Source organism: Etheostoma cragini, chromosome 2 (assembly GCF_013103735.1).
Source record: "Etheostoma cragini isolate CJK2018 chromosome 2, CSU_Ecrag_1.0, whole genome shotgun sequence".
Taxonomy (NCBI): Eukaryota; Metazoa; Chordata; class Actinopteri; order Perciformes; family Percidae; genus Etheostoma; species Etheostoma cragini.
This window is the reverse complement of record NC_048408.1, coordinates 19,183,397-19,194,441: the sequence shown is the minus strand read 5'-3', so window position 1 is coordinate 19,194,441 and position 11,045 is coordinate 19,183,397. Positions and strand designations below refer to the sequence as shown.

The 11,045-nt window shown below is 40.7% G+C and overlaps 1 protein-coding gene across 1 annotated transcript in view; it reads right to left on the bottom strand.

Moving 5' to 3' along the window:
- The window catches only part of LOC117951692 (alpha-1,6-mannosylglycoprotein 6-beta-N-acetylglucosaminyltransferase B-like), a 117,102-nt gene extending 106,269 nt beyond the window's left edge, over positions 1-10,833 (bottom strand). Inside the window, exon 1 of the mRNA XM_034883522.1 lies at positions 10,767-10,833. Within this exon, the coding sequence (XP_034739413.1) occupies positions 10,767-10,833 (67 nt within the window). The remainder of the gene's footprint in view (positions 1-10,766) is intronic.
- Between the last annotated feature and the right edge of the window lie 212 nt (positions 10,834-11,045).

The window sequence follows — 11,045 nt, the reverse complement described above, 5'->3', positions numbered from 1 at the left end:
GAACTGACCAACAGTAGAGCAATCCCAGATCATGTGAAGATAAGTACCTTGAGCTTTTAGTGGGCAAAAAGTGCATGAAGGGCTGTTAATTATTTTCATGTGATGCATTTTATACCGTGAGATACTGTGTGTCCTATGAATGAAATTGTAGTGACTCCGCTGATGGTATGGATTGCGTAAGAGAAAATCAAAGATTGATGTCTACCTGAGAAAAAGGAATAATCCTTACAGGTGGGATTAACTGCACGCCAAATATAAGACCCAAGATGCTGACCCATGAGTTCAAAGCATTTGTGGCTTGCGCTTGAACCCCAGTGACCCTTGCGTTCGACCGATCAATATTTGGGTCCCACACAGTACTGAAGTCCCTACCAACAACAAAAGAAGAGTCTGTCAACTCCAGCATTTGATTAGTGAGCCTACCATAGAAACGGCCATCAAAAAATCAGGCACATAAACTGACACAAGTGCATGTGTGATAAAATAGAATATTGGAATATAAAACACAAATATTTGACACAATTGGGCCAAAACAGGTTTTGCCTAATACTTGCTATCCCTAAATGTTGGAGTGCAGACATTATGAGTCTGAATGAGGCCGATGTTCCTATTTTGCAAGATGGAGAAGTTGTTTATTGGGACAGCAGCATAAATTGATATTCTGCTTCTTGAGCCAGCAAAGGACAGAGGCACTTCCTCATTTCTAAATATATCTCGTTAAAACAAGCTTAAGACAATTAAGCAAAAAAAAATACTTCTACGTGATTTATGCTGGTCATTATAAAGGTATGTTGCTGTCAAAAGAGGTAAAGGGGCAAGGTAAGGACAACAGACTCAGATAAGACTCCAAACTCTGATCTCGTAGACAAATCGCATATCATTGTCACAAACCCATGGCAGCAAATCTAATATAATTTAAACTGGCAGTGAGGAGAAACTGGGGAGTAAAAAAAGGTTCAATTGTATAATTGTTGCAGTTCTTAAGATATGACAAAATCTGCAATAAACACTCAGATGAAAACACTTAGAAAAAGCATTAATTATGTCGGCCGGTCCCGATGACTGAACAATTTAAGGAATGAGTCTGCTCAATCACACACATACATTGTAAACACAAAACCATCTGAGATGCTGTCTTTGAAAACTTTTGGGAAAAGGGCAGGCATTTAAAAAAACCATATTCCTGGCAGCTGATTGGATAAACCATCTGTCCATCGTGTCAGCCATTGTTGTTTTGAATGAACAGTTGCAGCCTTCACACACATAAACCAAACACGTAGCTGCCTGTAACTCCTCACTGGACTGGTTCAGTTTGCTGGTAGTTCAGACACAATACAAAGTATTACTTTAAGCCTGACAAGAGGAATTGTTGTGTGACATGTGTTCCCACCATACATGCGTAATCCAGGGATATTGCAAGAACCCATGAGAACCAAAAAGGAATTTCGAGCTATTCATTTAAATCAAGTAAGAATCCAGTTGCTGTGCATAATGTACGATGAGATACAATCTACTCTTGCTAAAGGTTTTCTGGGCTACAACACAAATCTTTTATGTTCCAGTGGCAAAAAAATCTTTTGTTAGTGCTTCATCAAATTTGAAAACTGCCCTTGCCTTGACTAATACAGGTTAAACTTCTGTTACAGCTGGGTTGATCTGAACCAATTTCTGATGCACATAAGTTCAAACAAATAAGAGGAAATTAGACCAATGTTGTGAACCTCCCTTTCTTATCTAAGACCAACTTTTGTCACAAACTCACTCCATCCTGGGTCTTCAATAAAGATGGGCTATTTGGTAGTCTGGAGCTGTCCTAAAAAACAAAACAAAAAAAATCCAATACCTCTGAACTGTAATTGAAAACAGAGCCTGGAGTTGATTAAGAATCATTAATCATCCCATTTACCTCCAGCTTCTTTTATCTTTTTTCCACCAACTGTATTTTTATTTTTATACCAATAATAAAAACTTCCCTCTGCGGATGGGACAGGGTGGAGGGAAACTGTCGAAAGGAGGGATAAAGACAAAACAAAGCAGACAAATGGAGGGATGCCATAAATCAATGGTGGAATAGAGAACAGCCACGAAGAAATAACATAACAATAAGGGTGATTGATTTATCTGTATCGAATGAGGGAAAAGGCATGGCTGAGAGTTTTGCCCCTATCACGTCCGGGTTGATTGCGGGACGATGAAAGGTGTTATTGTGATGCTGATTGACAGCGCAGGTCAACACTTGAAAGACAATTTGCATTTTCATTGCATTCGAGATTGACTTCCTGCTCCTGTGTGGTTTGACACACAGGAGTAGGAAGCACATATTAATACCAACATTGGGAAATCATGGCGCTGTCTGCACGCAGAGCCTGACCCTCAGCATCTCTGCAGTGTGTAAGTGACAGCTACAAAGTGGCTCTGGGTGTGTCAGTGTGGGATTAGGAAATAGTAGCAAAAGAATCACTCTCAAAATAGAACAAGTGTTCACTAGCATGGACCACGCCACAATGTGTTAGTTAAAGATTTAATGAACATTGTGAATGTGCAGATGAAAGTTATGAATGTACTGAAGATAAAGTGATGTGGATGTAGTCCAATGGCTGTTCTGGGAGGATGTATGATGACCGGGTGGAGGAGACTCAGAGTGGGAGTTTCCGTTTCAGAAGCAGTTTTCAAATAGTTTACAGACCCCCAAAAGTGTCCGATTGTGTAGAATTGAGTTGTGCGTGGGCTTGACAGAGATCGTTGAGATTGTTTGTAAATGTAAGATCGGTTTGCCTGGGATGACCAGCGACCCGGGAACTGAACGGTTTGGTCGGAGATTCCTTATCTGGCGGCTGTGAATGTTGCGCCGATGCGGAAAGAGTGGCTGGAAAAATGATTGGGTGATACGGCTGAAATGCATAGAATTCTGTTTAGATGTTTCTGAAACCAGAATCAAGTGGCCATTTTGGAATAGTGAAAACTGGGCGTTGTGGAGATGCATTGCCGGCGTACCTGGAGCCAATATATTTTAATAGTGGCTCGTAGGGTTAAGGTAGGAGCTGAGGTGGAAAACATAAATGGGGAAGGAACCTTCTAAATGTGAATATGAGAGAGTTTGAGGTGTGGATGGTGATGTCTGATAAACTTGGGATGACGAGAAGTATCATAAACGGATGAAGTCGGTGCAAATTCTGAACACGTCAAAAGCTGAAATGGGTTGAATGGAATGAGCATGGGTGATGAAATTGTAGAAGGACGTAACGTCCATGGAGGGAAATGGAAGCCAACATGTGGCTTGATGTACCTTAAAGCAATTCCAGCCAGCAGGTTGAGAGAGTGCTGGGCAGGACTGTTGGTGATGGCGTCTTTTGAGGCGTAAGAGGTTTCTCAGCTGGTGGGCTAGTTGAACGTTGTGGTTTAAAACAGTGGCACTGGTGTGGTGTGAATGTCCAATTCTGGAGCCAAGAGTCTGAATTTCTTAATATAAGATGTATACTACTGCTGTGTTGTTGGACTAAATGAGTATGGACTTGTGACCATTTGTGCCACCAAAGTATGGCAGGCACAACAATGGGGTACAGGTCATGGAGTGTCAACAAAGTAGACCTGGACTCTGTGCCTGATCACAGAATTCAGAGAGTTGAGCAAAAGCGAATCCTCACCCCCGCAGCAACCACCAAACCCACGGATCAAGCTGCATTGTGTACAGCTGAATGACAAAGTCCACGTAGAAAAAAGGATAAGCAATTAAAAATAAAACAATTAAAAAAATATAGGTTGAATTAAAATTACTGTGCTTTTTGTTTTTTAGGACTGAATCTGACTGGGTGGTTGTTTGCACAGTTAAAGAGTTAACAGGCATGTGGAAAAATGCGCTAAGAAAGAAATGTATTGTCACTTTGCAATAAGACACACACACACAAACACACAAACACACACATACAAACACATACACACACACACACACACACACACACACATCACACACATTTCTGTTTCTTCAGACGAGCACTTTTGTCAAGCAGACTGTTTTGACAGCCAGCAGCTCTCAGCCTGAAAGGAACAGTCATCTGAGAGTGGCACCCCTGAGGAACGCTGAAGGGGAAAGGCCTGTGGGGGCTACTGCGGGCCCTAATTCTGACACTGTGACTGACAGACCTATAGTCCCGTTCTGTAACAGCAGGGCGTGGAACACACAGAGAAGACAAGCTCCCGAAAGCATCTTCCCAAAGACAGAAAAGAGCTGATCCCTGCGTTGTGATCCAATCAGAAATTCTCTCTGTGGCTTACTGTCACAAAAACACACTGGGCGGCCAACAGCCACAGCACAGACATTCTGTCCTAGCAGAAGAAACTACTGGTTGTACATAACATTTGATTCTTTTGAGGACTCCTCCATGCACAAAAGGGTTTTCCCATGTTGGTGTGGAAAAAACTTGGCAGTGTTGCAGAGCCTTGACCTCAGCTTCATCCAACACCTTTGGGAAAAGCCTGGCCACTAACATCGGAGGCCAACCTCACTGACGCTCTTGTAACTAAATGGGAACAAATTCCTACCGAAATCTTGAGAAGTGACTGAATGCCCACACATTTAGAAGGTGATTTGTCATGTGGAGAGATTTTCTGCTGTATTTTCGGCCATGCAGTCTATCAAAGAAGGTTCATTTGATCACACATAACAAAAACACTGCACTGTTTGTAAAGCCTGGCAAGTAAAGAAACAACACTTTGAGTGAACGCCAACTTCTTCCGAGCCTCTCTGGCTGAATCTCTTGGCTTCCCTTTTTGGGAGCTGAATCCTGGTCTCCTTCCATCTCTCACTGGGAGTGAAACATCAATGTCCCACAGCGTGTAAACCCTGAAGACTTCCTGCTGTTTTCCTTACTTGCTGATGTTCTCACTTCCTCTGCGGCGACATCAAAACAGATTCAATCCCTATGATCTGCCGTCATATGTAGGTGTAATTTGCTGCCCTGCTTTTGCTGGGAAAGACATTGCAAGAGAGGACAGTGGTGGAAAGTCGGACAATGAATGAAGGGAGGAAAGCAAACTGGAAACCTTGGGAGTGGGATAATGAGCAGTCGCATCCGTTTGGAGCTGACTTCAGATGAAGCTCTCATCTCTGTGTGAGAAATGAGTCCCTGGATAACTTTCTCAGCCAACATACAGTACATGTCAGTGTCCTCATGTACTCTGTGAGTGAATCATCTGTAAGGTTTCTTTTCCTTTTTTTATTTCTCAAAAGTTTCACCAAAGTGGCACCGTTCCTACTGTAGTTTGAAACCACCTTAGTTTCAACATGCATCTGTAGCTGGTATTTGATAGGACTTCATGATCCACTATCTACGGAGCCACTGAGGTCCATGACGGTTGGTGGCAAATGGAGGAAAGGGGAGTGATTGAGCTCCCACCTTTCCTTTCCACTTTCCACCTTATGTGGCAATAAAAAGACAGACCAGGGCAAAATCGATAGCGGTTTATAAAGGATGCTGTTTTGCTGTGGATATAATGTTATGAGCACTTTTAATTTAACCAAGTGAGGTGGAGGCAGAGCAAGAGGGGAGGAATTGAAAGCTGGTAACAAGCTGGCTTGTTTTTAGATGAGACTGACATCAACATGTAGGATGAATCTTGTTTTACGAGTTTTTGTGATATTCCAGTGATGGGCTCAGATTAGGTCCATGACACAGGAAACCACAACACATCTGTTGAATTGGGGAAGACCACATATACACTTTTACAGCAATTCAACCTGCGCCAGCTGGGCTGTATTTTACCAGCTCTACACAACACTGCACCTCCAATATCTGATTGTCTATAAGGGGAGAGACAGTGTCCTAAATAGGACAAATGGTGTGAGTGCTCTGAGAAGGCAGTGATGTGTCAAACCCTGCCATGGTTGGTAAGAGGTTGGAGAGCCAGAGTGATTAAAGCAATGAATCACCAGTAGGAGGTCTCAGCTGCTGGCGTCATCTCACAAGCAACCCGGCAATTCAAGGCACACACAAGCAGCAAAAGCAATTCCTCACTAAAACTAGAGAAGTTAGTATGTGTGTGTGTGTGTGTGTGTGTGTGTGTTTGTGTGTGTGTGTGTGTGGTTGTGTGTGTGTGTGTGCATGTCTGTGTCTCTGAGAGGGGGAGATGTTTCAATGTAGATGTGTTGTTTTTCACTCTGTTGTTTATACAGCAGTGTACAAATGTGTCCAATTTTATTCTCATTCTTGGCCAGAAACATGACTCGTAAATCTAGATAGTAGATGAGTACGGAGGGTTACATTCACTATGTAATGACTTCAGGTGTTCTTTTTAGGTGTATACAGTGGAGTGGAGAGAGACTCTACTGTGTTTGTGCTTAACAAAGCAAGATATAATTAAGATTTGTATTATCCTAAACTTAAAATGTGATGAATTAATATTGCTGCAGACTGAAGCGAAGAGAGACTTAAACAGTACCTAAAACTGAACACAAATTATTTTCTGCAATATCGCAGAGAATATGCTCCAAGCCTTTCTAAAAAAGCAGAGCAGTGAAGTAAAAAAGAATAAAACTACCATAGTCATACAAAACAACTGACCAAATCAAAACTACATTTCAACCAAATTGGGTTTAATTCTGATTCCTTGCTTGAGATACATGCACAATCATGGAAACCTTGGATAGAGGATTTAATATAGAAAGAAAAAGGACTAGATAGCAGAAAGAAAGGCACTAATCATGGCCCTGCTGGCCACACTAACAGACACCAAGCCAATCTATCCTTGTTCTTCATTGCACGCCTCTCCCTGCACCGTTTACCCTATTCAAGAAAGGCGTCAATGCCAATATTAAGCCATGTGAACCGTGATTAATGATGACACCCACAGTCTGCCACAGTACGTATTCTCTCCACAACAGGATATGTATGTCTGCTCTGCTTTAATTGACAGAACGAAAAACAACACAGTTGTCCTGCATCTGTCGTCTGACACCTGGGAAACTAACAGGAAGGAAAATGGTACCACTGCTCTTATCAGCAATAGGGACAAAATTCAATCATATGCACAAGTATACAGATATGCTAAAACTGTTAGTATTCTTTCAAAACGTTGCTGTTTTAAAAATTGAAGTGTGTTTGATTTTAAATACTGTCTGTAAATACTTAACATTTTTATTTACGTCTCATTGTGAATACGTTACTTGTTTACTGTATACACTTATTGACTTGCTCTTTTCTCACTCTTATTGTACCGTAAACGGGACTGTGAGCAACTGCAACTAAATAATTTCCCTGAGGGATCAATAAAGTATTCTGATTGTGAAAAAGCATTAGTTCCATATGAATTATACCACTCCAAAGTCTAATTTTAACAATACTACTTCAGTCGTTTGCTTTAAAACTAAGCTAAGGTTGATAAAATAGTGTGGGTGAGAAGCTTTGCTGTATTGAGTGTCTGACAAACATGTTGTAAAACTAAAGGAAAGAGAAATGTTATTAATAAAATAATATCTGTTCCAATGCCAAGCAAGTCCAGAGGTCGATCTTGGAGACTGACACCGACAAGCTGCAAAACTTGATCAGAGCAGACTCAAACTGAATCCACAGCTTGGTCTTATTGGTCTGTTCTTATAGCCAAGAATTCATATTTTACCAAAGTTAAGACAGTTCTTATTATTGAAAGATCTAGTGTGTGTGAGTGTCTCAGTATTACACCATTTAGCTCAGCTGAAGAGAAATTAAATCCTTACTTTAGAGTAGCCATTGTGATGAAAGTCCTAATGACTGTCACGTATGATTTCCCGTTCACGTGTACTGTAGGGCTGTGGGCATCAGTCAGTTGGCAGGATTTGGGTTTATTTTTGACGAGTCCAGAGGGAGAGAGGATCAGAGAATAGGAAAGCTGTGAACTGAGGCCAAGTCCATTTCCTTTAAGCAGCATATCAGCATTATTTATGATGCAGTAAGTCAAAGTAAAAGAACTCTATGAAGTGGCTTGGAAATACACAGTCTGTGGAAAGGTGTTAAAATGGGTTTGTTAATTGTGTATTGAGCACCACTCTTACAATAAAATACCAAATTAGACTGTGATGATGATACTGGAGAGATATCTGTGAAAAAACCCATTCTCAGCTAATTTGTCTCCCATTGGGGAAAACTGTGTGTGTGTGTGTGTGTGTGTGTGTGTGTGAAATGAAAAGAAAAGATTCACACCCCTCATTTCCCTTTCATAACAACACTGACTACTATGTTAGCTGGTCAGCAACCAATACAAATCTAATCAAGAAAACTTAATTATGTGTTGAATGACATGGATAAATCCTACTAAACATAACATAAATAAAAATGGAATGGATGAACCAGTTTTTTACCTCATTAATTTTAATCAGCAGTTGTGTTTAACAATGAAAACTACAACTCCCATAATCCCACTCAATATCACAACATCATTACAAGTCTGTGTTTAGATCCATTGTTTTAAGTGAGAGACCCCTAGCAGCAGAAAATGACATGTTGTACACTTAAATGATAGCTATCCCTGGCAGATAGATTAGCTGTAGCTAACTAACATTAAGTGTTAGTTGGGTGACTTTTAAATGTCTCCAGCTGATTCGTTTGAAGTTAAAAAAATTATTACGTATATTATGTTCTAGTAATACAGTGTATCTAGTGAGCTCTAGGATTATAGCTGATGCAGTATAATAAGAAGAGAACAAAAAATTTGAGAACACAAGATAAGTGTTTCTTTCTTTCCTTTTTTATAATGCCATTCAGATATTTACTCATTAAGCTATTTAGCAGTTAATTCAAAGGCTTTACTGCATGAAATATGATATATAAGCTCGAACTGTACATCTGTATGTCTAATAATAACATAGACAATGTAGATATTCAAGATACCAGACATTGTAATCAATACAATGCACCACAAGTACTGCATTAAAGTGATGGAAAAAACTTGTTTGCAGTTGAAACACTTGCTCTCAGGCTTACTTCTGAGGGAGGATCCCTGACAACAGTGACCGATTACTGCTGGGCCACCCATTTAAAGGTGACATTGACAAGTTGAAATACCTTTTAGTTTTTTTGGGAGTTTATGTTTGTTGACTGTGGTTTTCAAAATGCAGTCATTATCCTACTTTTAATTAGTAAAGTCATGCCAGTTGTATTAATTGTAATGTTCTTGTTTACGTTTATTTTATGTCACAATAGATGGGCTTGATTCAACAAATTTCTATTTGGTCATGTAACATAAAGTGTTGGTTCAGCATAAGCAAACTGTAAATATGACTCTATCTCTGTCCATCCATTCATAAGCCTACCTTATATCTAAACATTATAGGTCAATTTCCAAAGACTCTAAATGTCGGTCCTGATGAGGTGCTTCCTTAACCGACCCATATGATCAATCCATAGTGAGGACGGGCTGGCCATTTAGTCTTCTTTGGCAGTCAGTGTTGGTTGGCTATAAGGCAGCGACAATCGAGGAGCTGGGAGACCGAAATAAACGGATTCTATTTAGAGACACCTGCTGTGTCTGGACAACCTAGATATACCAATACTTGATCTGGCACGCTGTCACAGGCAGCCTTTATGTCTAAATATCACTCCTGGCCAAGAAAAATTGTCCTTGAGCATGGTAGATGTTTTGTGCCGCTGGGTTATTTGATGAGATAAAAACAAATTCTCTTCTCTCAGCTTCTATAAGTCTCACATGCTTGGGGGGAGAAGTGACCACTCTATCTGGGTCTAGAGGTAGCGTTGTCATACAAAGTTTACACTTCAGCTCTTAGTTCTGGTCCAGAAATACTCAATATCCACACACTTGCACAACAGGCTTTGCTTTTTTGTGTTAAAATTTGAAAGTGTGGAAAATCCAACCTGCTGCCTCATAAAGCTTATGCATGTCTCGTTGCCCAGATGTGTCCTCTTTCCTCTGGCTGCTCGGGGAGGAGTTGGTCTGAATTGACGGTGCTATATTCAAACAAAGAAAAAATAACATCTACATTCATACTGACACATTATTCTGTCCAAAATCCAAATATCAAGCCGTAACAATTTCAGACACAACCGATAACGCTGTCATTACAAATAAAGTCAATTGAGAACAATTCTGAAACCCATCTTGAGAAGTAAGAAATGTTCACAATTACAAAATATGTAATAAATGCAAAATAAAAAAGAATTCCTCTTAATAAGAAATATAAAAGAAAACGTAGAATGTGTCAATACATTTATTGCACAACATCTCCAATTTTAAACTGTGATGATTTAATGTTATGGTTTTTACAATGATTGTAAATACCGCTCTTATACCTTACATCCTTCATCTTTCTGTTGACTCATGGACTATGGGGGTAAAATAAAGTTAACTGAAGTGAAGTGAAATAAAAATATGCTTCTGTTCCAGATGAACATAAGAGTTTTGGAAAGAAAGTAATTTAAACTGCGTGGCCAGCATAGTCATCCCCCACCTCTTCAGACATACATGCAATTTGTTAATCACCTTCAGCCAGTAGGCACAGAGGAAGAGTGAAAAACAAAGACTGAAACCATCCTCATGCATGATGTGTCACGTTTCATGTTTTCTGTTTCCTGTATTATTTTGAAAGTTATCTGTTCTCCTTTGTGTTGTCTGGTTTTACTTCCTATTGTAGATTTTCCTGACTGTGTGATTACCTACCCCCCGCCCCACACCTAATGTGTTGCACCTGTGTGTCATTGTCTTTCCTGTCGTTCAGCGTTCCAGAACCTCAGCTGACTTTGCTGTTATTTGGCAATTCAGAGACTCCTGTTTCTTGTATTTACCCGGTGGCTCGGCCAGCTCCTGTCCCATCATGTTTTGTTGGTGGTCTGGCCGACTCCTGCCACCCATGTCCTGTCGGAGGCTCGTACCAACTACAACTGACAACTGATCCTGTTGTTTTGTTGCCTGCCAATGTTCCTGTTACCTTGTTGACGGCTCCAGCCCAGCCAACCCGTTGCCTGGCTCCAGCCCAGCTGTCGTCTTCCCAGTTTACAAGGAGACCCAGCCGTTGTGCTCGGTCGTCTGAGGGGTTCCGCCTTCGCCACCGGCCTCTGTTCACG